Consider the following 27,798-nt stretch of genomic DNA (forward strand, 5'->3'; position numbering starts at 1 on the left):
GTACCACTACTATATTTTCAGCTCTTGGTTTGACTCCCTCATCAAAAAACACTGTTTGGGCTTTAACTAAGCATTTCTCCTCTTCAAACAGGCGGATCACCAAAAGTAATTGCACGCTCTTCATCTTCACTACTATTTTAATTTATTTTTCTTAGCTATTGGTGCTAGGACATTTTGAAATTTTTTGTGTCCATAAAAGTTATGTAACACTATCATATTTTCGGCTCTTGGTTGGACTCCCTCAAACAAAAAAATTGTTTGGACTTCAAATGTACATTTCTCCTCTTCAAATAGGCAGATCACTAAAAGTAATTGCAAGCACTTCATGTTCACTACTATTTTTTTCATTACACTGGTCTCTGACATCAAGAACATGCTATTGATTGAATACATGCCATTTGAAAAGGTATCCAACTGTCCCGAAACAAATTTAGCATGATGCATATAGAAACATGAGCTCAAAGAAATAACCGGATAAAATCATGAGTAGCAGGTTTTGTTACATTCATTTCAAGAATAGATCGATATACAATTCATGAAAATATTGTATATATGCAAATTCTTACCAACAGGAAGCAATGTGCCCTTAGAAACCTAGTGTGTCCGACAAAATATATTCAAAATTCAGTTTAGAAACATACATAAAATCAAGCAATCTTACAATTCTACAGAGGTTGTATGTTACCTTTGTTGGCAGACTAAACCTGAACAACATTTTTTCTCTATTCACACATAACTAATCACTCTATAATCATTAAAGGCTACACTACATTTCGTACCTAGATGACAATTTACCTAAGCAACTCACAATTTGTCAAATATAGTGGAATTCATGCATGAGCTGCAGAAAGCAAATAAAGACCAAACAAAAACTTTAAAATAAATACATCACAGATTATTACAGGCATGTTACCATAGCTCTCCAGAAACTGCATTAATGCAGGGGGCGTACAAGAAAATGCATTTGATTGCACAAGGATAATTAAATTGAGTGGTTCCACAGAAAAGAAATTGGGAAACCAAAAGCACCAAGTCAACAAAACAATACGTGAAGAATCTGATAGTGGCCCTACTGTACATGGCTGTACCTCTTATCTCGTGGTTGAAATGCAACATTATTGGTTGAAGATGCTAGGAGAAGCTCTGCAAAAAGCCAGCATGACATATATTAAGCAGGAATGCAAGGAGATGGCTGCAATGTAGCTAATTCTGTCGACTGCCACTCGAGATGATATTTGTGCAGGACAGAGTATAACACCAAATTTAGTCAAGCCAATGCAATTACACACAGTACGCTAGCAGAAGCATTCACTTGAGTTGGTAGCCGCACTAAAACAAGCAGATAAAAGCCACTCTGGATTCATGTACAACAATCCAAAAAAGCAATTCCAATAAGTTCCTTTAAATCCATTTCAATGGAATCGCTGTCCCCAAAAAGCTTGAATAGATGTTGAATAAAGTCTCAATACTAAATATTTGTTTCAAACTTGGTTGATCCAAAGGCAAGTACAGACATCACTTTCAAGTAGTCATCATCTTGTAAATTTTGGTCATCAATTTTAATTATCTATTTCATTTTTTGTTAATAAATAGGCAAAGTTACACATCTCTTTCAAGTAAGCTAATATCCAATATACTTTCTTCATGTCATGGCAGCTTCAAATGAGTTTAATAACAGGAAAGACCGTTAAAACTCTACAGTCCATGACTTTTTTAATAGAAAGGTTTATGGATAAACTGCATGCAACTATTTATTTCTTCAACATTTCAGATCATAAATGTGATCCATCATCAGGAAATTAAAACTCGAGAAGAGAACAAAATGATGGATTAAAAGCACACAGCTTATCCAGAAAGCTTTCTATTAAAATATGGATGATGTGTAAAAGAACCCAACAAAGTTCTATTTCTCATTAATATCTGGAAAATCTTTGCAGTACCAATTAGTATCTTGACATTAAACTCCATAAGGCTAATGACTATATAAATTTTACAAATATGAGAAAAAATATTGTATAGATCTTAAGATACAAAGATCATTATAAAACATTATCTAGAAATATCAGTACAAACAATGATTTAAGCAAAAAACTATGTCAAACCCTAAGTAAAGAAAATTTACATCTCTTGCCAGTGTGTCAGCGTAAAAAAACACCAACATTCAGTAACTGTAATTGGAAAAAATAGGAAGCATTGTCGTGACTCATCCAGATACAGTGAGCAGAGAGCTATTACAAATCTTTGCATACAACAAAACAAGAAGCATTTTTTTATCATTTAACCAAATGATCTCCCTTTGATTACTGAAGTAAATGACAGACAACTATCATAATAACAAAAAGAATATTATCAAAAAAAGAAGCAAGCAGAAAATAAAGATGAAAAGGGAAGCAAAGTTATGTGTTCTGACAAGAAAAATAAACTGAAAACCTCTAAGCACAAAACAAGTAGCATTCAGAATCTTCCACCGTGTTCAGAACCTGCTAACTATGTTATATTCCATTCCCTTAAATATAGTCTAGCAATAGTTGTGATTAAACAAACAAACAGAAGCAATTCATCATTAACGAACAGATAGCTCTAAAAAGAAGTTATTGAATAACCAGAATAATCTTCAAAACCATATCTTCTAATAGCTCCGTTACTTGTTCGCCCACTTGGACGAGCCAGTATGGGTTTGATTTGGCACAGATCCAATTCGGATTTGGTTCGGCATGAAGTGTGAAAAGGATTCATGAAACCACCTGTGGGTTTGTGTGGAATTTCAATGTATTTCCAGCTGCCACAACAAACCACATTTCATTTTGTTCACTGGCATTTCAATGTTCTCAACTGCTCCTAGATATAATGGTTACTAAAAGACCCTCTAAAGGTTCATCTCCTGCTTGTGGTAGAACACAACAGGGAGGAGCAGGGGACCAAGAGAATAAAATAGATTGGCTGGAAAAATATTGGAGATGGTCAAGATAAGGCTTGAGAGAATAGAAGGTATTGGTGAGGGTGCACTATCTTATAATATTGGAATTCATGCTGTATTTGATGGACCCATCAACAATATCTGAGCTTCTCTAGGCCCATGCAAGCGAGAAAATTAAGAGGATGAGGAAGACCGGGATTAGAAGATGAATCTTCTGAAGAAGAACCCGGATTCAATCAACTGGATGACATATTAATTTTATTACTTACTAATATCAACTTTCTAAACTCTTTTATTATTTTCTTGTGATACTATTATTTATTAGTATTAAATTAACAATTTTCATGTTTATTATTATATTAAAATATTATATATTAATCTTCTTAATCCTATATTATAAATGAACTTTATTTATTATTAAATATGTACAATTAGATATATATTAGATCTAATATTCTTGATTTCAGACGTTAAATATGTATATATTTATGAGCTTTAGAAATGTTTATATTAGCGAACCCAAAATAAACCCAACCCCCAAAAAATATTTTGACTGAACCTGAAAACCCAAACCTGAATCCAAACTGGTAACTTAGTCAGATAATAATGTAAAATTGACACCATCAATTAAATGAAATAAACCAGAGAAAAACCTTCTTTCACAAAAACCAATTAGCATTCAGAAGATACAGTCCTAATGTCAGCAATATATCACAATTATGTGGGACAGATTTCTTGTCAGTATTTATATAAGCAGTACTATAAACTATATGAATATTCCAGTGCAACAAAAATAAAGTTGATTCAGGGACTCACATCTTTGTGAATAATTCTGTGAGGCATCCTTCGAAGGATTATTGGTTGCAGTCTCAAAGCAGCAGTTGGTACAAGTTCTGCAATTTGTTGTATTGCCAAATGCACACGATCCAAAATTTCACCTTTCCTTTCAAGGTGAGCCTCTTTTTTCAAAAGTAGTTGCTCTGCGGTAAGCCCACCTAAAATCTGCCTCCTGGTTAGGGAATCCATGTGAAGTGGCAACCCACATGAAGGAGGAAGGAAATTTCGGACAAGCATATCCAAACACTTGTCCACAAACCCTCCATTAGATGTTGCCTGTATGTCATTACTAAATAGGTCAGCCTTGCCTAATACGAGTGCCTTATCTTCAAATGAGACTGTAGTAAACAAGGATTTACTTAAAACAAAACTCATAACTTGCAACATACCAAATTGATGATAAATTCCATTAACACATCTGCTACATCCACGCTGTAATTCCAAAAGCTCATACCAAGGACCTGGATACATATCCAGACATGTCAGCAGCACTATCCAATAAAATATAATATTCATTACAGCTAGATTAATCAACATATGTATGCATAATTCTTAACACCCTCTAATTAAGCATCTGGTATACCACAAAAACCTCAAATATAATACAACTACTACATGACGATCAGACTTACACAACTAAGAAGAGTACCGTGGTGACGCTCATTAATAGACGAAACTGCCTGCGAGAGGGCTTTTAATGTCATCTGCCAACCCAAACAGTGAAATCACATTAGTGACGCTACAAAGTCATTTACTAGACTAAGTTATACACTCATATGTTACTTCTGATAAACTAACAAACCTAGCAAGAAGTTGAAACTAGCGACAACATCAGCACACAACTGTCAAGAAGAACAAAGCAGTTTTAAAATAAACCCCATTATGCAAGGAAAACATCATACCACCAAATTTGCCTCTTGATCAGGATCTCCAGCATCAATATTACTAAGCTCTTGTATGAGATGTTCATAACTTGTGGCATCCCCCTACAATTATAGAAATCTACATTAGAAAAAAAAAACATAAAATGAAAATATAAGACTTATTCAAATTTTCTGTTGTCAATTTCACAGAAGTTTAACGCACTCAGCTGTCAATTTTAAAAGTTTCTACTTGTGCATAAAATGAAAATATAAGCCTTATTCAAATTTTCTGTTGTCAATTTCACAGAAGTTTAACGCACTCAGCTGTCAATTTTAAAAGTTTCTACTTATGCTTTTCTTAGTAGATCTGCTTATACTTTTTCCTAGAATTAACCAACCATACCTTATAAGCAATTTGACACATTGTTTTCCGGCAGTAGTTAGCACAGACAATCAAAAAACAGCATTAAAAATGTAAGGCAGATTATCAAATTATTAACTTCAATTTTTAACTAAATGGAAATAATTTCAAAACAACTAACAAGCCATCGGCATGTCTAACAACTGGCATAATGGTATTGGCAGATGCGGGAAGTTGCCTGTGACTTATACACAGTAGCATTCTATTAACACAGCTTTGACACAACTTGCTAAGTGTAGATGTTTTTTCATTAGCCAGGTTTAAAATACATAATCTGTGTCAAATAATAGTTATCTTAAATTAAATAAATATTCATTAAAATATTAGAGAACATTTAAAACTCACAAATTAATAACTAGTTACTGAATAACTGAGCAATTGGCTAAAACGGCCTCGTGTACATGGAAAAGCAGAGTGTTATGAATTATGAGTTACTAACAAACCCGGAGAATAAATTATAAGCTACGTTACCGGTACTTCCCCTTTTGCCTTCACATACGGGTACGGTACGTATCGGAATCAGATACATCTGAAATACCCTGTGGAATCGAACAGGGTTCGATTTCTACTTTTTTTGCAATGAATCCGAATGTTTTTGGATGACGTGGCGATTTGAATGTTAACGTGGCAGTTTGACTAAGATATTTAGGGTCAGCGTCTGATTTTTCTTTGTTTTTAACTCGATTTGAATGGTAACATGGCAGTTTGACCACGATATTTCAGGTCGGCGTTTGGTTTTTCTTTGTTTTTAACTCGTTTTTACCGTAGTAAAAACCCTAACGTGAATTGACAACAACCGCAGCGCAGAACGAAAAGAAACTGCAACAGACTGCAATAGGAAATCGCTGGCAGCAGCAACTGGGACGACGACGGGAGATGACCGGCAGCAGCAGCAACTGGGACGACGTAAGCTCGTGAGCAAGGGGAGTCGACTGGCGCCAAAGCTCTGCATTCAGGCTGAAGGTATGTTTATTTTAATTTTTTTTCAATTTATTTAAAGTTATAAACTTTTAAACAAAGTTTTATGTATAGTTTATTTTATATTAACATATGTATGTTTTAAACTTTTATGTTATAAACTTCTAAACAAAATCAAAATAAACATAAACATATGAAACAATAATATATTAATATTATAAACTATTAATATATTAATATATTAATATTATTAATTATATAATATAATTCAGTTAACGCACCATCTTTACCCTCTGTGGAGGCAAATAGCCAACGTGCTTCTAGCAGTGGAAGTGAAACTGGGGCTGCATGTGGTTCCACTGATCTTGATTTTCTTGATGACCCATATGATGCTGATTACTAATCAGTCTAATTGTAATATTTTGACAGTTTAACCAATGCACAATGAATTCGATACAGATATATGATATATCTATCATAACATTCAATTTTTGGCAAATTGATATGAAACTAGACTTCAAGTAAATCATTATAAATGTGCTACTGCAATATTTATGGCAGTTTTGTTTCTACTTTTCAAGCTGTAACCCTGTATACATGCACAGATATATAATATATATTTATGATTTTTATATGTTTTTAGTTTTGTAACTTTTGTTTCTACTTTTCAAGTTGTACAAATGCATATGTATATATATATTTATGATTTTTATATGTTATTTGTACAGACGTATCCAGACGTACCCAAAACCCCCTTCCCAAAAAGTTGTCGTACCCACGTATCCGTATCCGTGCCCGTGCCCGTACCCGTACCGGTAACTTAGATTATAAGTAAACAAATTTATCAATCAAATTCACTAATTGGTTATTAATACAGCCTGGAGAATAATTATAAGTAAACAAATTTATCAATCAAATTCACTAATTGGTTATTAATATAGCATATTAATACATACAAGATTTACGACTCATTTAATGCCACTTATTTGCTAATTTCCACCATTGCGGGTTTGAGTAAGAATTAAAAAGAGAAAAAGACCCTAATACAGTTTATCTACAAAGGTTTCCAAAGTAGGGTGTCAGCTAGGACCAACTAGATAAATTATAGTTCATCTGCACATTTAGACTCTTAATCATTTGAAAAAGGCAAGATAGATCAAAAGATAAAATTTTAACGTCCACGAGGCTAAAAATAGCCTATGGGACAGCAAGACAACTCAAGCAGACTTAAATAGCACTGTTCACTTCTTGTGCAGGATGATGATGAGTCCACCCAATTGCTCAATGTACTCTTCGTTGAATAGGTTATGACAAGAACTGTCACATATAGTATCCGCAAATTTATCTCTGCTACTCTTGTAAGCCTCGCATTCTAAAATAAAATGCTGTTTAATTTCCACTTTCCCAGAATTGCAAAATCTACAAATTCTCTCTTCCCAAGCCTCCTTTGGCCTCTTCCAACGCCCAATCTCACAACAAAGTTGGTGAGAGTTGATTCTCAGCTGAGCAATAAGAATTTCAGCCCTCCAAGTAATGTCGGCTCCTATGTATGCTTTTTGGAGTTGATCACAAGTGGGGTTGAACTCATTTATATAATATAGCTTCTTCCTCCCGATCTCACTTTCCCAATTTCTCTTGTAGAATTTCTCCATAACAATGACCTTTATTTCTTTATTATTTGTGGGGCACATATTGAATTGAATATTCCATTTACTCATCCATTTGATATTTTGTTGCATCCATGTCCTTTTTCGCTTACATAGTGTGTCACTAAAGACAACTTTAGGCCATCTATCCTCTTCCATTTTTTTTATTCTTTTTAAATAGCTTAGAAGGCAAACCATAGCAAGTGCCTCGATAGGAGCAGCCCCCATTTCACTTAGCATGATATCATATGGAACAGTGCTTTTGATTTTAAACTTGCTTGTGATCAATCACTTTTGGATTCCTTTGATTTGTTTCCATTGTGCTATAGTAGTGTTGCTGGCCCATAATTCACACCCGTAAAGAACAATTGGCAGCACAAGACGACCGAACAAGGCTTGAATAGTTTTCCAATCCCACAACTCAGCTTCACGGCAGCTATTTTGAAGAGCATAAAAAGCCTTCCACCCACCTAATATCCTTTTATCCCTGCAACTAGACCAGCTTAGTTTTTTGTTGAAATCGATGCCAAGGTATTTATACTCCGCAACTTCTTCAAGAACACTTCCATTATAATAAAATTCATGTTGATGTTGTTTTTTATTATTAGAGAAAATCATAACCTTAGTCTTGCTGATATTGACTTGCATCCCCACCATTCCGCAAAAGCGCTCAAGAGAAGATAGAAGATCTTGCAAACCACAGGCAGATTTGGCAATTAAAATGAGATCGTCCGAATATAGGAGCAGCTTTATAACAAGTTCACCTAGCTAAATGTCTTCCCCCTTTTGCATGTTTAACCACTCTTCCAGTTTGTCAATATATAAACCAAACGAAGTAGGAGATAAAGGTCAGCCCTATTTGACCCCAATATCGCTCCTAAAACATTCTGAAATGCCATCTGAAGTTCTGATTTTGACTTTCACCTCTTCGTACATCCTATGAACAGCAGCTCTGAGATGCATAGGAATCCCCAATTCTTCCATCTTGAACCAAAGCTTGTCTCTCGGGACGATGTCAAAAGCCTTTTTAAAGTCAACAAAGCAACAAAAAACCTCTTTCTTTTTCTCCCACTCTTTTTCAATAATGTGTCCCTATTTGACCTCGATATCGCTCCTAAAACACTCTGAAATGCCATTTGAAGTTCTGATTTTGACTTTCACCTCTTCGTACATCCTATGAACAGCAGCTCTGAGATGCATAGGATTCCCCAATTCTTCCATCCTGAACCAAAGTTTGTCTCTTGGGACGATGTCAAAAGCCTTTTTAAAGTCAACAAAGCAACAAAAAACCTCTTCCTTTTTCTCCCACTCTTTTTCAATAATGTGTCTCAAAGTAACACAGTGATCCACTATCGAGTGCTTTGGCCTAAAACCAACTTGCCTTTTAGCACGTTTATGGTTTTCTTCTGCCCATTTGTTGATCCTAGTTTCTATCATCCTGCCAAAAAGTTTAGCAAAGAGGGGATTGATCATTATTGTCCTGTAGTTGGAGGGATTGTTAACATCACCACTCTTAAAAAGTGGTATTGCAAGGCTGATTGTCCAATCTTTCGAAAACCCTTCTTGGCAGATTTTGTTGAAAATTTCAGTGATGTGCGGTGCAAGAGTTTTCATACCCCACTTCAGATATTGTGCTTGGAGTGCAACAAGGTCTTTTGCTTTACCTCCACCTAACTTCTTAATCCTTGTTTCTATCTCTTGCACAGTGAAAAGATTTGTATCATCGTTGACCAAAGGTGGCTGTCCCACTCCACCCTCTTGTTCATAAAGTTTCTTAGCATATTCAAAATATTGGGTGTTCGTAATATTATTTTCAGTTTGCTTTCTCCTTGGTTGGAGTTCTTTCCAAAAACGTTTGGGGTTATTTCTACCCAAGAAAATTAGCTCCTCTCTCCTTGTGAACATAAAATCGGTTTTTTTCTTCTTTAGGATCTGTTTGTAGGCCTTAATGTCAAGGTTAATTTTATTTGACTCCCTCAAGTTTCTCCTAGCCCTCTTGCATTCCTTATCAAACCAAGCATTCGCTAGAAAACAATTAGTTTCAGATTTTCTATTTTTTGCTCTCTTGCATTTTGAAAGAGCCTCATGAATCAAATTTGATAAATCATGACTATTAACACCATGTTTATACAAAGTGTCCCATACAAAGTTCCTCAAGAGTAGCTCTGAAAGTGTTATTGTTTTCTAAAATTTACAAAATTCTGCCCTGAGAAAGGGGGTATTGAGGGCCTTGGATTTTTGCCCCAATCCGCCTATCCTTTGCCCAATACAAATTTACGTACAGCAGTCTATGATCTGATTTGAGATCCCAAATGTGCTCTTCAATTTCAACTTCTTCAATATTTTCATACAAATTCTGTGAACAAATTACATAATCTACCACACTTGCCCTGTTGTATGTGTTGCAAGTGAAATTGCCCGACTTAGCCCATCTAGCCAAACCATTACAAATTATGAGATCAAATGTGCCACATAGAGTGATCAATTCTTCCCCAAAATGATTGCAGCCTTTAGCATCTTTGGATATTCTTTCCCATTGATGATTTCTTTCTTCTGTGAACCAAATAGGGTTATCATTTACTTTGGAGCTGAAAATACTCGCTTTTCAATTTGTTGTCCTAGCATTGAAATCTCCAACAAGAAGAACATCCCCACACTGCGAAAAAATAGCAACATCTTTCTTTAATGCAGCATAGGGGTCATTGTGATCTAAGCCACACTTTTTATAAGTTTTAGATACTTGTGGAGCAAAGTAACAGACTGCGATCCTAAGAAGAGTGTTATTTTCCACAATTTTGAGCCATATAAATTGTTTATTAGAATCAGTCTTTTCCAACTGAATGGCACGACCTTCTCTTTCTTTTACTAGAACCATTATACCTCCATGACCTTAAACATTTCTTGCTGCCTCATTCCACACTGCCATCTTCCAGTAGCCTTCAAACAATGGGGTCTTACATCCCTCATGCTCATGTGTCTCTATGAGACAAATAATGTCTTTACCTTCCGCGATATGTCCTAACCCAGGCCCACATCTCCACGGATAACCTCTGCAATTGCAACAAACTAAACTTAAAGACACCTGGGTTAAGTTTGATTGCTATTTGTTTTGATGTGAAAGACTCAAAGTTGAGTTATTATCGCTAAGCGTGATTGTTGATCTTGTTGTATCGCTGCATGCTAAAGTGTTTGTTGTCACACCTTTGTTGCCTTCTTGCTGCCCTTCATTGGAGCGGTGGCCAAAATGAGCAATAATTGCTTTTCCCTTCAATATCCAAGCTCTTTTGCCTTCATTTCTAGCTGTTATGATTTTTTCCAGTTCCATCCTTCTTTCTACTTGTTGTCTCGTGGTTAAATCCTCCTCTAAAACGAAGCGAGAACCCCTCAAGAGCTGTTTTTTGTTAAGTAGATTTTGTTCGTCTCAGGTGGTCTCAAACAAGACAAAGGAAAACAAACATGCTAGCCTCAGGTGGTTGACCCCCTACAATTGATGTGGCCAAATTGAAGAATGGTGGGGTCTAAATAGAGAGAATCTTGAAGAATGGTAGACAAAAGATTGCATGAACAGACATCTAAGGGTCTTTTTGAAGAACACAGAAGACAAGAGCATAATACTGAGGAATAAGTGACTCCTAAAAGGTACACGCATATATGTTGATGAAAACCTTATCATTTTTTAGCAAGAAGAAAGAAGAAAAGAATGGGAAAAGGTAAAGGCAGCAAGAGAGGATGGAAAGTGGACATGGTTGAAAAACGTTAAGGCCCAAATCAGTGAAAGAACAGAACATAACAAATAGGAACACGGGATCCCCCACGAATATATAGACATAATTAGTTGGAAATGTAGAGGTTACCCATGGAGAAGAGGACCTAGTTTAAGGGCCCATAGCTAGAGGTAAAGACATTATTTTGCTCATGGAAACTCATGAACACGATTGATGTAGAGTGTCAGAATCCAAAGGTTACAAAAAAAATTCAGTCTGGAACAAAAGAACTGATAGTGGCAAAGGGCACGGTGGAATCACCATATTGTTTAAAAAGGCTTGGGACAGATGCATCCATATAGATAAAAGAAGATCCACACAAACAATACATATGGCTAAAAATCACAAAGAAGCATATTGAGATAAGGGTGGGTGCTTGCTACTTTGCAACGAAGGGTTCAAAAACATACAAGAAGAAGAAACTAGATCGAGATGACCCTTACGCATCGCTGAAAAAGGATATCTCCATTTTTAACAATCTTGGAGAAGTCCTAAACATCGGAGACTTCAATGCTAGGATGGCAAATAATCAATCCCTCAATCTGAAAATAAGTGACAAGGAAGGAAGTGACCCTCTATGGTTAGAAGAGGACATGATCAGTTTTGGAAAAGAGTGTTAGGGGACAGCGAAAGCAATGTCAAACATTATGTGACAGAATTACTGAGCTTACACAGCTTATATAATATGGCTACATGCAATGGTATGAAAGGATGGCCAAACTTGGGAGGCATTACTTGCAAAACTTATAATGGGCAAAGTGTTGTTGACTATGTTATTTGCACCCAAGAACACACCAAAAGAATGGAAGAGATGGAAATAAGAGAGTGCCCTTTTGAGCTAAGATTGTATCACAATCCAATTTTTTTTAAACCGGCCTTTTCAAAGGAGCAGCAAGGAGAAGAATCACATGTTACGCAAACGAAAGGGTCCTCACATGGAAAAATTATAATGAATCAGGAAAATCAGAAAATATTCAACAATGCTCTTAAGAGGCATGATTTGCAGTTTTGAAAAGGAAGATATGCACACAGATCAGCAAAGGGTTAGCAAAGATACCTTAGTCCCTATAATTCTTAGAGCACTAGAGAAGTGTAAAAGAACAAAGCCCAAGAACGAGGCATAAAATACTTTCCCAACAAATCCATGGTCTGATGAAGAATGCAAGTTGGCTAAGAGAAAGTTGAGAAAGAGAATGAATAAAGAGAGCAAAAAAGAATACAAGGAGCTGTTAAGGGGTAAAAAAGAGGTTTATGTGAGAGGAAGAAGGTTGGAGCTGATCACCTTAGGTAAGCAAAACGCCAAGAAATTCTGGAAGGAACTGCAGCAAAAGAGAAAATAGATAGTCAACAATATCATCACAAGGACCCAGTGGCTTGAATACGCAAGGGCATTATATGAGCGGAAAAAAGACAAGCATAAACCTCCAATAATCAAGGCTACAAATGAGCTTTTTACTATGGAAGGCATCTACCAAGGGATAAAGAATTTGGTGGGGGGAGAGGCCCAAGATATTGATGGGCTACAAGCTGAACATCTAAAATGGGGCAGCGATATCTTAGTTCATCGTATTTACCACATCTTTAATGATGTCATTAAGGAGGGGTTTCCCGAAAACTGGACTACTAGCATAAAAGCGATGACATAAATAATCCTTCTAACTATCGAACTATTATGAATAACCCCCCTCTTGGGCAAGCTCTTTGGTAGCATGGTAGAACACAAGATCAGCAAGTGGGTTGAATATGAAGGTAAAAGAGCTAAGGGGCAGGCAAGTTTCAGACCAAAACACTCCACTGTTGGTCACAAGGTAACGCTAAAATCTTGGTTGAAAAAGTTTGGAACACACGGGGCAAAGAGGCCTTCTGCTGCATTGTCGACTTTAAAAAGGCATTTGACACGGTGCCACGGAACAAGCTCTGGCTTAGGATGTGTTGGTTCCCAAAACCTCAAATTGGAATCATACAAGTCTTGCCAACTCGATGCTGGGATATCAAACCAGTTATGGCCAACTTGACAAGACCGATCAATTCGATACAAGTCTTTTGCACTTTTGGCTCTACAAGGCCAAGGTAGGTACACCTGATCCTAATTAAATCACTTAAGTCCAAGATACTTATAGCAAATTGGTTAGAATGTGAATGCAATGAAAGTTTCCCAAATGGCAAGGATTACAAAAAACTTCAAACTTGCAAACTAAGAACTAAGAGCACAAGTAAATGATTATATACAAGTGAATGTTTTGAATAAAGAATAATTATTATGGATTTTTGCAACAAATGAATATATTAATTCTTCAAAGGAAAAGTATAAAATAATTGCCAACATATGGATTATGAATCTTGAATAACATAAAAACCAATGCCAAAATGTAAAGGGCAAAGAGTCAATATTATAAGTTATTACGTACAACTTTATAAAGTTCTATGCACCTTAAACATAAACAATTTACTAATCACGACACGATGGATCAAATATATAGACGCAATATTAAAATACTCTAGAATGCACTTTAACTCCTATGGTTAGGAGACAAACCAAACAGATACGGAAACGGTTAAATATTTCACAAATTTGCAATAATCGAACTTTAAATGTTATTATTGACCCTATCCACTTATCATCACATAAATCATTTATAGAATTTTAAAATAATTATAAAGGACACAACTTAATAATATTTCCACTATAGAAGTTAAAATAAATAATTATGCTTATTAATTATGTCGGAAATAAAATTGCAATAAAGACACTCCTTACGGATGATCCATCCACTACAAATTTATCCCAAAATCGCATAAAAATGTATCCAGTAATCCAAATCCACGAGCTTTGTTGAATCATTCAATCTTTGCCAATAAAATAACATATTATATCAAATGTGCATATACAACTTGAGCATGTGAAAATTTTAGGAAATTGTATATGAAAATTTTGTCCCTGTATCTAAATTAGATCCTTTTAGATTTTAGAAGGGTGAGATTTTAGAAGGGTGTCAGTTGCTTTTCCAAGCACCACACCTTTTCATTGACTTCAGGGAAAGAAACTTGAGGCGACGTACTGTAAGGGAGTATTTTGTGAAATGGAAGAGCCTGCTAGCAAAGGATGCGACATGGGAGAATGAGGAGATTTTGCAGCATTCGGACTTGAAGTTGCTTGAGGACAAAAATTTCAGAGAGGGCGAACTGTAATGTCCCAATCTTTTTAGCATCTCAGTAGAGTTCTTAGCCTTTACATTCTCCGAAGGCTAAGTGAAGAAATAAGGAGAAATTGATTAAAATAGTTTCTTATGAAGTCATTAAAAAAATTAAAATATTTAATTAATTTAATTTTCTAAAAGCACAATTAATTATTGTATTGCAAGGGAGAAGCTTCTAGAGAGTGCATTTTCTAGAAATACAATTAATTATTGTATTGGAAAGGGGGAAGCTTCTAGAGAATGCAATTAAATAATATTTTATTTCCTTCTACAAGGGTGAAGGAAAAGAATAAATAAAGGGGAGAATTTCATTGTTAATGATCCAATTATTGTGAATTGAATTTGAAATTTTGATGTAAACTTGGGAGAAGAAACTAAGGTTTCTGATTTCAGTCAGCCATTGGAGAACGTCAACTCTTCAATGTTGCAACCATTTGAAATGGTGAAATATCCACTGAATTTGGTATTCAGGAGAGCTTCAATTCAGGAGTTCTATTTGTGCTTAAATTGGAGAATACATTTATTGTTGGCTGCTACAGTACGCAAGAACGATTCCGAGCTACAGTACTTATGCTTGATTCGTCTCCATCCTTGGGCATCACTATTATCAGGTTCCTCTTGCAACTATTAGTAGTTAGCATTGTAATTTTTAAGCATATGATTTTGCTATGATAATTCAGAATCAGATTTTGGCATTATTGTAGTCATTATTGTAAGCCCATTTGTCTTCGCAAACTCATAGCAACATTGTACATGAGAATGAATTCAATAAAGGAGATACATGTTGCATACCACTTGTTTGATGAAATGTCCATCTAATAGCATATATAAGCAGCATAATAGTTGTATGTCAATTGTTTGTCAAAATGTCAGTTGGTTGTAGGTATGCATTCCATATCTAGTTTCCATGTATATGCATTGAAAATATCAAAAAAACTACACTTGCATATTAGTTCATTGTAAGAGGCATTGTAATATCATTTGCGAACATTCTAAATTTCTTAGCATTGAAAGGCAGCAATACAAATGTTTGACAATATTCTTGAGCTAAGATCAGTCAGTTTGGGCAAGGGATACTACAAAATTCAAACAAAAAAAGAAAGGCATTGAACAAAATATCCAAGAAAAGAGTTTGGTCAAAAATACAATGCTTCAAATGTGACAAATTTGGTCATACTCGTAACATTTGTCCAAAACAGAAGAAAATTCAAGCAGCACTAGCAAAAGTCAAAGATGAAAAGGATCAAAATTTTGCACTCTATTTAGCACTCTCAAGTGACCTAAACTCCAACAAAAGTACATGGATAATAGACAGTGGGGCATCTCATCATATCACATGTTTTAGAGTCAAATTCAAAAGCTTTGAAGTATACTCCTCTAAAGAAGTGACTATTGGGGATAATTCTACACATCTAGTAAAAGGTATTTGATCGTGTTCAATCCAACTAAAATCGGGTATCACTCTTCAAATAAAGAATGTTTTGTTTGTACCTGGTATGAAAAGAAATTTGGTCCCCAGCTTTGGCCTTGCCGACCAAGGATATCAAATCACATTCCAAGAGGATCAAGTACTATCCTGGCCAAAGAACTCCAACATTAAGAATGTTATATCCATCGGATTTAGAGATGGAAGTTTGTACAAACTTTGTAATTATCAAAATCTAGCCCTAAATCATGAAATCTCAAATTCTAATTAAATATGGCATAGAAGACTTGGTCGCCTTCATTTTCGTGCCTTATCATCCATAGAAAGAATAGTAATTGGGATACCTAGTTTAAAACCTGATCATTCTGGCATTTGCAAAGGATGTGCCTTAGGTAAAAACACAAAAAGGTCCTTTCCTAAAAGTGAACACAAATCCAAATTTGTTCTAGAACTCATTCATACTGACTTATGTGGTCCAATGTACTACCTTCCCTAAGCAAATATCTATACTATGTAATTTTTATATATGACTTTTCTAGGAAAACTTGGATTTACTACCTTAAACTTAAAGAATCAACCAAAATGTTATCCAAATTCAAAGAATTTAAAGCACTAGTTGAAAACCAAACTTGAAAGATAATCAAAATCCTAAGATCAGACAATGGGGGTGAATACATTTCAAAAAAATTTAAAGATTTTTGCATCTCTGTTTGGATTAAGAGGGAGTTTTTTGTACCATATAATACTCAACAGAATGGAGTCACAGAAAGAAAAAACAAATCTATTATTGAATCTGCCAAAGCTATGTTGCATGATCAAAACCTTCACACCTCTTTCTCGGCTAAAGCTTCTAACACTGCAGTTTACATCCAAAATAGATGTCCTCTTTCAATATTGGAAAATACAACTCCTAAAGAAGCATTTACTAGCAACAAACCAAACTTAAGTCATCTAAGAATATTTGGGTACCTTGTACATATCATATCCCTAAAGAAAAGAGAACTAAACTAGAACCATCAAGAAAGAAGGGCATATTTATCGAATACATTGAATCATCAAAAGGTTACAGGATTTACGTCCCTGGACAAAGAACTATTGAAATCAGTAAAGATGTAAAATTTGAAGACATTGCTTTTAACCTCTCCAAGAACATTGATGAATCATACTCAAAACCAACCACTAAAGTAGATGAGAATCCTCCAGTAGAAAATGAGAGGGAGATTGTTACTGGAAGTCTTGCACCTCCATGTCCTAATACAGGAAATACTAAAAACCCTAACAATAAAAAGAGAACACTTTGGGCAAGAAAAATGATAGAAGAAAAGTAGATAGAACCTGATGAAGTAGTCAAAGAAAACAAGAGAACAAGGAACCATTCATACTATGTAGCACAAATTTTTTAACTCGTCAAAATAGAACCTACAAATGTCGAAGAAGCATTATCATGTCAACCTTGGAAAGATGCAATGATTGAAAAATATCAATCCATACTAAAAAATGATGTGTGGGATGTTTTACCCAAACCCAAAGATAAATTCAGTTGTCTCTTCTAAATGGCTATTCGAAATCAAGCATGCACCAGATGGTAGAATTGAAAAATACAAAGCCAAATTTGTAGCTCACGGATTCTCACAAAAAGAAGAAATAGATTATAAATAAACTTTTGCTCCAATCATCCGTTACACTTCTATCAGAACCATCATAGCCATTGCAGCATCCAAAGGGTGGAAGATACATCAAATGGATGTTAAAACTAAATTCCTAAACAGTGTAATTGAAGTAGTATACATCGAACAACCTAAAGGATTAATCACTAATGACAAAAATTCTTATGTAAACTAAAGAAAGCACTATATGGTCTTATACAAGCCCCCAAGGCATGGTACAAAAGGATACACAACTACCTTTCAAAATTAGGATATTCCAAAAATGAAGTTGATCCTAATATATGTTTCAAAATAATTGATGGTGATATGATTATTCTTGTTACTATATATTGATGATTTACTAATGACAAGTGAAGATCATCTTATAACAAAATGCAAACAGGATCTGGCAACATAATTCAACATGAAAGATCTAAGAATTCTTCATTACTTTCTAGGCTTAAAAGTATGGCAAAAGAAGAACTATATCTTTCAAAATCAAGGAAAATATATTGTTGACATCCTGACTAAGTTTGGGATGATGGACTACAAACCCTTAACTACTCCTATGGAAGTAAATCTACTCAAACTAAAGAATGATGAATTTGAATTTGATCCTTTTGATCCTACTTACTACAAGCAAATTATCAAATTACCGATGTACCTAGTAAATACTCGTCTTGACATCTATTATGCAACTAATGCCTTAAGTCAATTCATATGTGAGCCGAAGAAGATCCATCTCATGGCAGTCAAGCACATTTAACGATACTTACGTGGTACATTAGGTATGAGTCTCAAATATGATCAAGTTGAAATTAATCTTCATAGATATTTAGATTCTGATTGGGCAAGCAGCTCTACTAATCTTAGGAGTACTACAAGATGTTTCAATCTCGGTTCAGCAATGATCTCTTGGTTTAACGGAAAATGATCACCAGTCGCCTTAAACTCCACTATAGCAGAATAAATAACCTCTTCCATGGGAGCCAGAGAAGCAATATGGTTAAGAAAATTGCTAGTTAGATTGTTCGGAAAACCCTTGAAGCCTACAGTCATCCACTGTGATAATCAAAGCTGCATCAAACTATCAGTGAATCCAATTTTTCACAATCGATCTAAGCATATTGAAATACCTTATCATTATATTAGAGATGTGGTAGATCAAGATGTTCTCAAGCTAGAGTACATAAGTAAAAAATGAACAAACAGCTGATGTACTTACTAAACCTCTTTTCAAGCCCAAATTGGAATATTTCAGAGGTAAATTTGGTATTATTAAATTATGATTGTACACTGAAATCAGGTTTCAGTTTTCCTTGCAAATATTTATGTATATTCATTATTGATTAAAATGCTAATATCTTATAGTTGCATTTGATATGTAATGAAAGGTGGCAATCTTTCATTGACATATATAAACAGAAGGTAACCATTGCAAGGTGACAATCTTACAAGTGGTAGACATGTTATCATGACAAGATTATGTTGTTGTTGTTGTTCTGAGTAACTAGAAGTCTTGAAAAAACGAACGTATTATGGTCAAACTTCATTAAGTTGTTGTCCCATAGAGTCGGAGATCATAATACTTGTCATGATAGAGTTCAAGCATTGTGATTTTTGTTCTCTGATAGATTACATTAAGTTGTAGTCTCGGATTGCCGGAAATCAGATAACCTATTCTCCTGATAGGTATCAATGATGCTGATACCAGTGCATGTATCAAGAGAATATGAGAAACCTTGGTATCTCACTTCTCCCTCGCTAAGGGTGAATGTTAAAGTGTATCTTCAGTAGAAGTGAAGTACACATTATGTTAAGTATTTGAATTTATGATTTTCTCATATATATATATGTATATGTATATATGTGTGTGTGTGTGTGTGTGTGTGTGTGTGTGTGTATATACACACACATAATCAGTTTTATTATGTAATTCTGAAATTTTTCTTCTTATAATCAATAATATCTGTCTCAGAAGTTTATTCATATATATATATAATGATTCCTTAATGTATCAAATTCCTCACGTATCGGGCTTGAAATATAATGCAACCGACAGCATATTAAGATGTGCTTAGGTTCATGTCCCTACGGAGATAGAACTCCCTTTGCATATATATAGTCAAGAGTGCTGGCTGAGACAGATACCAATCACATCGGCAGTACTCTGTTCTCCAGCAGCAATCTGACTTATATTTGAAGTATTTTTGAAGTTATATTTTTCTGAGTACATTTTGCTAATAGTAAATAATATACAATTTAAATATATAAATATATTCAGTCTGATTAATCAGAACTGAATTATATATCAGATCTGAATTACTGATAATAAGTATTCATTTCCAATCTCTATCAGTGATCAATACACATTCACAGATATTAAGCTCAAACGGGGATGCCCTCTGTCCCAACCTTGTTTGGGTTGTATATTAACAAATTAGAAGAATGTCTAGACAAGAACATTGGCAATGGGGTTCAGCTGGCTATATACATGATTAAGTTGCATCTTTAAGCAGATGACCTCATATTGATTGCTAACACTATGGATGGTTTAAGAGAGCACTTGAAGGCACTTGAGACCTTCTGTGAAGTAGTTGAGATGCAAGTGAACACTACCAAAACCAAGGCGATGATTTTCTCTTTGAAAATAAATAAGAGGCGACAAAACACTTTTCTTTTCAATGGCAGCTCATTAGAGTTGGTGGACGAGTACAAGTACCTTGGGGTTGATTTCAACAACAACCTTAGCTAGGAAACCTGCAGAGCAAAAAGAATTCAAGGAGGATGGAAAGCGCTATAATCCTTATAGACTAGATGCAGGGATGTGGGATTATGGGATTGGAAAACCAAAAAGTGCTTTTAGGCTTCTTAGTTACACTAGTGGTCCTCTATATATGTGGGATTTGGGGCAGCAGCATGTCGGATGAGAAATGGAAAGTAGAATGAATCCAAAAGCATTTATCATCGGCTGTCTCAAAATTAAAACCACAGTCCCCTATGACATCCTATTGGCAGAAACAGGCATCTTCCCATTAGAGGCATCAGCAATGATTCGGTTAATATGCTATTTACAGAAAGCTCAAAGTATGGAAAGTTACCATTGGCCTAAGCTGATCATGGAAGAGAGGTTGGATAGAAGAAAGAACACATGGATGAAACAAAATGTTAAATGGATGGAAAAACAGAATATCCATACACATGAATGTCCCAACAAAAATGCTGAGATAAAGAAATTCGTGAAAGAAAAATTCTGGAGTTGCATATGGTCAAAACAAAATGGACACAAAAAGGACTACTATAATAAAGAATTTAACACAACGGGAGCCTAAAAAGAAAAAGCATACATAGGAGCAAATATCAAATGGAGAGCTAAGCTGCTCATAGCGCAACTTAGGATGGGCTCACATCATTTGAGATGCGAAACAGGCAGATGAACAATACCCAAGGAAAAATGGAAGAAAAATATGTTTGTTTTGTAACACGGGAATAGTGGAGACCAAGTGCTACTTTCTCATGGAGTGCCCCACATACAGTGACATCCGCTCCAGCTATCGGGATATTCTACAAAATGACAATTTAGATACTCTTTTTGAGGAAGAGCAGCTGGACAGGACAGCTAATTTAGTAGTCAATATTCACTGTCGAAGGACAGACTTAAAGAAGCAACTCCAAAAGGCCTAGTGTTTAATTTAGGGTGCTTGTCTATTGTCTTGTGGGTTCCATAGGCTGCTTTGGCCTGACGATCATTATTAAAATCTTTCATTCATTCATGCGCTGGAAACCTTTATTAATTATAAAAATCAATAGCATAATTTATACATCATCTGCAGTCTCCGTTACTTTGGAAAGGCGGTAAACCAAGACATAAGAAGTTGAAAATATCGGATTAAGGTGGTTCACCCTGTACAACTGATGTGGTCAAATTGAACGGCAATGTGGCCTTTCCAGATAATCCCGACCCTGCCAGACTGGAACTCCTGATTTGAGAATTTTAAAGCACGCATTTCGCTGTCCATATCTTCCACCTCGCATACGAAGGAATCAACCCAAAAAAAAAAAAAACTCACACGTGTGATAGGTTTAAAAGATTTTTTCTCTGTTTGTGCATCAAAAGTTATGCAGGGGAATAAAGATGATAAGTTATCACAACACTTTGTGAGAAGGCTATGACTAGAACACTACCTTCGAAGAAAACCATTCCGTCTCCCTTTCCTTTAAAATCCATCTCATTGTCAAAAAAAAATAATGGGAAAAACAAGTCTGCTACCTAATTATTGTATCTCCGAGGTGTAATTTTATTCACAAACTCCATGCCGACGCCTTATCAAGCGGCAAACACAATTGTTAAGAATAAAGAGATGAACAGTAGGGATGTCTTACGTAACCTTCTTTACTTCCCATTTGCCGTAAATTTGAGGATTCTCATTTCGTGGGAGAACAATTATGATACTTCGTGATTTATTGTACAAATTACAAAACAACCACAAACTTAACCTGGAGAAGTCCACATTCACAAACAATGCACAGTTTGATAAAGCTAAGTAACAAGTTTTAAAGATCCATCGTCATGAAAACTGTACTCGTGTCTGCTTCACAATTTTCCTTTGTTTCAACACAAAAAATGTAGAATCACATTTATATACCTGTAGGACAGATGTGAGGGCCTGTCGAATCCACAGCCTGGCGACGGAAAGCAACTCTTTATTTAGCGCAGAACCCATCTTTTCCGTAAGGTTATCGGCTCCTGAGACTTGAACCTCCATGCCCATGAAAGAATAAGCTCGGGCACAAATAATTATAGAGATTCTATTGTTACAGAGCAGCCCTTTAGTGGCTGACTTGCTTCAAATTGGAGTCAAAATTTTGTTAATTATGGTCGGATCTTCCGAAAAAAAATCAGGTAGATTAGAGATCCCACTGTTATTGAATTGAGCAAAGATTTGATTTGTTCGCGTTTTCCCTGACGAAAATTGGTGAAAATTTTGTCGGTCGAAGGATGCCGGCGACGCTCGATAAAATATTGTCGTCAGGGTTCGATCGCTGCGCATACACACTCAACAAGAGAAAATATTTTGATTATTGAGATTTCTTATAGTAAAACCCTAGGGTTTCTGCAGCTTCGTCACTTACATCCAAGACTTAGCACGCTAACACGTGGCGAATACGAGAAAAAGGACACGTGGGTCTAAAGTTAATGAAACCACCTTTCCTTTCCTTTCCTTTTGTATTTTCTTATAAAATAATAATTTAAGTAGTTGTAGTAAAGGAGGTAATGGTTCTCGATAATAAAATTATTTTTTTTAAATATAATTTTCTATGAACAAATTAGATTAGATTATGAACATTTTTTAAATAACATAATATTTGCTAAAAAAAATTTAAAAGATTTTAAAACATTATTTATTTAAAATCAATTTATCAAATATGAAAAAAATATTATTTTGAGAAATAAAAAAAATAATATTAAAAAATAACATCTTTAACAAATATTCTATGGACTAAATAGATTATAAAAACTAAGAAATAAAATTTAAAGAAAAATTAAATTAGTATAAAAAATAATTTAAAAATTAAAACCTAAATCAATTTTAAAAATCAAAAGTTAAATAAATAGATAGAGATTGCAACATGATCTAATGTGGAGATCACAAGTAATTTTTTTTTAAATAAATATGAACAAAAATAATAGTTAAAAGTAAAGATTTAAAATATAATCTTATATGAATAAATTAGATTATTAATAATTTTCAATTTAAATATCATAATATTTGCAAAAATCTTTTAAATAGATTAATAAATGTTATTTATTTAAATTTAATTTATCAAATATGAAAAAAAAAAAAAAAAAAAATCTACCAAAAAATCTATTATGAAAAATAAATAAGGGAAATATAAAAAGATAATATGAAAAAATTAGCAATGTCTCTAACAAATATTCTATTAACTAAATAAATTATAGACACAAAAAATAATATTTAAAAGAAAAAATAAATTTAAAACTAAAATATAAATCAATTTTAAAAATCAAAAGTTAAATAAATAAAGATCACAACATTAGTTAATGTAGAGATCACAATTAATTATTTTTGAAATAAATAGAAAAAGAAAAACAATAGTTAAAAGTGGAGATAATAACTAATAAATATTAAAACAAGAGTTAAAAGTTGAGTGAGATAAAAACTTATCACTAAAAATAATTAACATGAAGGATTTTCAATTTTTCGATCAAACTAACAACTTTTCCATCCAACTAACAACATTTCTGGTCAATTGACAACTTTTTCATCAAATATTTAATTTTTGGGAACAAAGTTCCCACAAATAACCTATTGGTTAAACTAGTAGTTGCATGCTTTTGTGCTTGCAACAATAAATCGATAGGTGTTCGATAATAAAATTATTATTTTTAATATAATCTTATGCGAACAAATTAGATAATTAATAATTTTTAATTTAAATAACATAATATTTACTAAAATCTTTTAAATAGATTAATAAATATTATTTATTTAAATTCAATTTATCAAATATGAAAAGAAAAAAATCATTTTAAAAAATTTCATCAAAAAAGCGTCTCTAACAAATATTATATTGATTAAATAAATTATAAAAACTAAAATATAATATTTAAAGAAAAAACTAAACTAATATTAAAATTAAATTAAATTAAAAACTAAAACATAAATCAATTTTACAAATCAAAAGTTAAATAAATAGATATCACAACATGAGCTAATTGAGCTAATGTGGAGATCACAAGTAATTAATTTTTAAATAAATAGAAAAAGGAAAATAATACTTAAAAGTGAAGATTTAAAATATAATAACAAATTATGTTATTAATAATTTTCAATTTAAATAACATAATATTTAGTAAAATCTTTTAAATAGATTAATAAATATTAATTATTTAAATTCAATTTATCAAATATGAAAAAATTAATCATTTAAAAAAAATCTCATAAGAAAATCTATTATGAAAAATTAATAAGAGAAATACAAAAAAAAAAAATTTAAAAAATCAACGTTTATAACAAATATATATTCTATTTACTAAATAAGTTATAGAAACTAAAAAACAGTATTTAAAGAAAAACTAAACTAATATAAAAATATAAAAATATAAAAATAAAATAAATAATTTTAAATTTTAAATTTCAATCAATTTTAAAAATCAAAAGTTAAATAAAGATCACAACATGAGGTAATGTAGAGATCATAAGTAATTATTTTTTAAATAAAAGAAAAAGAAAAAACATAGTTAAAAGTGGAGATAACAATTAATAAATATCAAAATAAGAGTTAAAAGTGGAGTTGGATAAAAATAACCAAAATGACAACTTTTCCATCAAAAAATTAATTTCCAACAAATAGTGTATTAGCTAAAATATAAAACATAAGCATAATTTTTCAATTAATTTAAAACAAAGTTAAATTTAAAAATATAATTTGTTTTAAAATTTAAAAATGATGAGGTCTATTAGATTTCCACAATCCATAATAATGTTTTTTGATTTATGGGTTTGATTGTGTCTAGTTTTTTTACATCAACGTTTCAGATCATACTATAGCAGACAGCAAATCTAGCAATCTTTAAAAGAGAGGGGGGAGGGGATATGGGAGGAGAGAGAAGGTACACCAAAAAGTTAACAAGACCCACCCTAAACATAAATGACAAAAAATATATAAATCATGGAGGGGGATACCTTAGAATAAATGGAGAAAAGTCAAACAAATAACTTTAAAAATTAACAAGCCTGTATAAATATACAAAGATCTATGTATAAGATAGAATTGAAAAAAAAATGCTAGCAAGTAGTAGAAGTAAATCTAACAATGAAGCTATGATATTCAATATATATGCAATTGTATTTGAAATGTAAACAAGTATATTGATATGAAAGCTTGAACATAACATTAGAAAATGTAAATCAAAATCTCTGTGATTGTATGCTTGGAATCCACCTTGAGAGAAGAATGAAAAAATCTTGAAGATGAATCAAAGGATCTTGCAGGAAGATCACACCACCATGATGGTTAGATCTAGAGTTTTGAATGATGTATCTTGAATGCTTGAACTAAATCCCTTCAAAGGCTTGAATCCTTGATCTTCGATGGAAAACTTTAATACTTGAATTGTTGAATACAAATGCTTACTTGAAAATAGATCATCCGATATAATATCTTATCTCCTTCTAGTTTCATGTTAGAGAAAATGAGAGAAGAAAGCTTCCTTATATAGAGATCTGAGGCACAAACTTCTAGAGAGGCTGACATTGGAGAATTAAATCCCAATTAACCTTAACCCCTAGAAATGGACCTAGATTAAATGCAATTTAAGAGTTTACCATTCTGAAACCTGAAACAGTCGACTCGGAAGCGGGAAAATGACACTTTTCGAAGCTTGATATTCCAAAACCTCCAGAACTTGAAATTTTGACATGGGGTCAAGGATGAGGTCAACCCTACCCTAGGTCAAGATCGAGGTCATCCTTGACTTAGGTGAGGGTCAAGGTCGACCTTGACCCTTCAGGTTGTCCTTGACCCAGAAAGTCAAAGTCCTCAATTTCACAAAGAAAGTTGTTAGAAAGAGGCTAAAAATAGAGAGAGAGAGAGAGAGAGAGAGAGAGAGAGAGAGAGCGAGAGAGAGAGAGAGAGAGAGAGAGAGAGAGAGAAGCAGAACAAGGGGAAAACGACAAAATCCATGCAAAAACCTATTCAAGGCACTTGACATGACTCCATACCACTTACTCAAAGGGCTAAACACTCTAAACATGGAAGTGCTTCCATATTAAGATGTTACATTAAGCCCCTGCTTTAGCAAGAGTATGGACTCAATGCAAACTCTTCATAAAGGAGAAGAAAGAAGAGATCCAAGTGGATTCACAACAAGATAAAATAACACTTAGTTGAGGACACAAGCCCCATAGGCTAAGGATTCTAACTCAACATATACGCATAAGGGTGCAAAAACAAAAATAAAACCAAAACAATCACAAAAGAAGGGTTAGTACAAACCCAAATCAACTAGCACAAGAAACCTTGCTAAGAAATATTTCTCATACTAATATCATATTTGGAAAACTATCATAAAAACATAAATGATTACATAAGAAAGATAAGAGCAACACTATAAATAACATAGCTTCATGATCTAGTCCTATTAGCATGAAAGCAAAAAGAAAGAAAGAAAAGAGAAAGTAATTACCTTGCCCAGTAATATGCCCACCTTACCATGAATCACCAAGAGAGAGGGAGAGCCAAACATGTGGCCAAACCTGATAGTTCACCCATAAAATGTGCTTGCAATTGTAATGTGTCTTTTGACGACTTCTGGAATACTCATAGATCCACCTTCTTGTATCACACTGAATATGAAATGTGTATCTCCTTAGGATTTAGCAACTTATGTGCATTACCTTCAAAAGGTTTAGCATATTGAAAATGTGTGTCTCTTCAGGATTTAGCAACTTATGTGTTTTACCTTCAAAGGATTTAGCATATTAAAAATTTGAAAAATGTGTGTCTCTTTAGGATTTAGCAACTTATGTGTGTTACCTTTCGAAGATTTTGCATATTGAAAATTGAAAAATGTGTGTCTCTTCAGGATTTAGCAACTTAGGTGTGTTACCTTCTAAGGATTTAGCATAATAAAAAACTATAATACAAGGGAGACCCTATATGTGACACCTCCTTATCGTGGTTATTTGCTAGACAAGATAAGGAAGAGGAAGAGGATACCTACTTCACAACATAAGGAGATATCCTATTAACAACAATTTACACTATATTCTGAACAAAAGGTATTGACTCCTACATCCAAGAGCATAGATAATTGTGAAAAGGATATGTCACTAGTGGAAAAAGAATTCTCAAAAAAAGAGATCTTATCAACAAGACCCCCACCGTAGAGGAGTGATTTTTAGATAAAAAGTCATCCTTCAAAGATAAACCAAGTGGGAACAAAGATTCAATCATCAATCCCCCTATAAAGAAGAGTTGGAATGAGGAAAACAACTCTAACACCAAAGAAAGGGTAAGAGTTTATAAAGAACATAATTTGCAACATAGAGAAGAGGTGATGAGCTAGGAAAACAACCTCTCATATAAAAAGGTTATATATAGTCAAAACATCTGTCAATATGATGAAATAACATTGC

At 33.7% G+C, this 27,798-nt stretch overlaps 1 protein-coding gene across 1 annotated transcript in view; it reads right to left on the reverse strand.

Moving 5' to 3' along the window:
• LOC149538832 (uncharacterized) overlaps nucleotides 1-22,697 on the reverse strand; it is a 37,326-nt gene extending 14,629 nt beyond the window's left edge. Inside the window, exons 1-5 of the mRNA XM_089800152.1 lie at nucleotides 22,282-22,697; nucleotides 4,657-4,740; nucleotides 4,387-4,458; nucleotides 4,144-4,215; nucleotides 3,734-4,030 (exon numbers count right to left, since the gene is read on the reverse strand). Coding sequence (XP_089656278.1) covers nucleotides 3,734-4,030; nucleotides 4,144-4,215; nucleotides 4,387-4,458; nucleotides 4,657-4,740; nucleotides 22,282-22,407 — 651 coding nt within the window. The 5' untranslated portion in view covers nucleotides 22,408-22,697. The remainder of the gene's footprint in view (nucleotides 1-3,733; nucleotides 4,031-4,143; nucleotides 4,216-4,386; nucleotides 4,459-4,656; nucleotides 4,741-22,281) is intronic.
• Nucleotides 22,698-27,798: the final 5,101 nt, after the last annotated feature.

This window comes from Cupressus sempervirens, chromosome 9, assembly GCF_028749045.1.
Source record: "Cupressus sempervirens isolate cs-2001-9-10 chromosome 9, ASM2874904v1, whole genome shotgun sequence".
NCBI classification, from domain to species: domain Eukaryota; kingdom Viridiplantae; phylum Streptophyta; class Pinopsida; order Cupressales; family Cupressaceae; genus Cupressus; species Cupressus sempervirens.